At 50.1% G+C, this 854-nt stretch overlaps 1 protein-coding gene across 1 annotated transcript in view; it reads left to right on the top strand.

Annotated features, from left to right (window-relative positions):
- The first annotated feature begins 22 nt into the window (after positions 1-22).
- Positions 23-854, top strand: part of SLC33A1 (solute carrier family 33 member 1) — a 13,547-nt gene continuing 12,715 nt past the window's right edge. The window contains 1 exon segment of the mRNA XM_009634351.2: positions 23-95. Coding sequence (XP_009632646.2) covers positions 23-95 — 73 coding nt within the window.

The raw sequence follows: 854 nt of genomic DNA, 5'->3' as shown, positions 1-854 counted from the left end.
GCTGGAGCGCAGAAACGCGCACATGGCCGCCGATCGGCCCCAGCCTGCGGTAGCGGAGCTCCCGGGGCTCCCTGCAGCCCGTTTTAAGGGTACAAGTGAGGGCAGGAGCTGAGGCTTTACAAGTGTTTCTTCGTGTGCCAGTATTGTGCGGCATAAGGTGCACCTTCCATTTCTGCTCAGGCGGAATTTCCGAAAAGAAGGCAGCTGCGTTAATGAAAGCCTCCCGGTGACATTCCCCAAATAGTGTAGAAACCCTCCTCTGAACTTTTAACGGTGTCAGTCTTCTCGCTTAAAGAGAGGGAAACAAGGAAAGGTGCGGGTATAAGAATTCAAGTCACACGTGGAATTACAAACCAGTATCTGGTCCCGCTGTCAGATTCCAAGCAATTCTGTCCTAAGGATAGTATCGGTGCGCAATTTTTGTTCTAAATGTTTTAATTGCATTATGGCTGCCATGGGTCTTCAAACAATAATAATAAAAATACTTCAAGCATTAAAAACAGAAGATGTGAGACACACAAAATGTCTTTGTGATGGTCTAATTACCATGTAACTGTATAAATAATGGGTAAAAGAAGAGGGGGGAAGTGACTCGCTTACCTTGGTTCTTACTGATTTTTATTTATTAGTACAGGAGACCCAAAGAACAGAAAAAGCGGAACTTAATTTTTACTATTCGCCTGGTGCTTACTGATCGTTTAACAACGCTGTTTACCGGCCAGCGGCGGGTGGGCGCTCGCTGAACAACGTCTGCAGGCGCCCGGGGGGCCTGTGCCCGCGCTGCTTAGAGCCCCGCTGCCAAATACCCCGGACACCGAGCGCCTTCCTCGCCCCGCGGGGGCGGCGCCGCGCGA

The sequence above is a fragment of the Egretta garzetta genome, unplaced genomic scaffold (assembly GCF_000687185.1).
Source record: "Egretta garzetta isolate BGI_Z169 unplaced genomic scaffold, ASM68718v1 scaffold172, whole genome shotgun sequence".
Lineage (NCBI taxonomy): Eukaryota > Metazoa > Chordata > Aves > Pelecaniformes > Ardeidae > Egretta > Egretta garzetta.
This window is presented reverse-complemented; position numbering and strand designations above follow the sequence as displayed.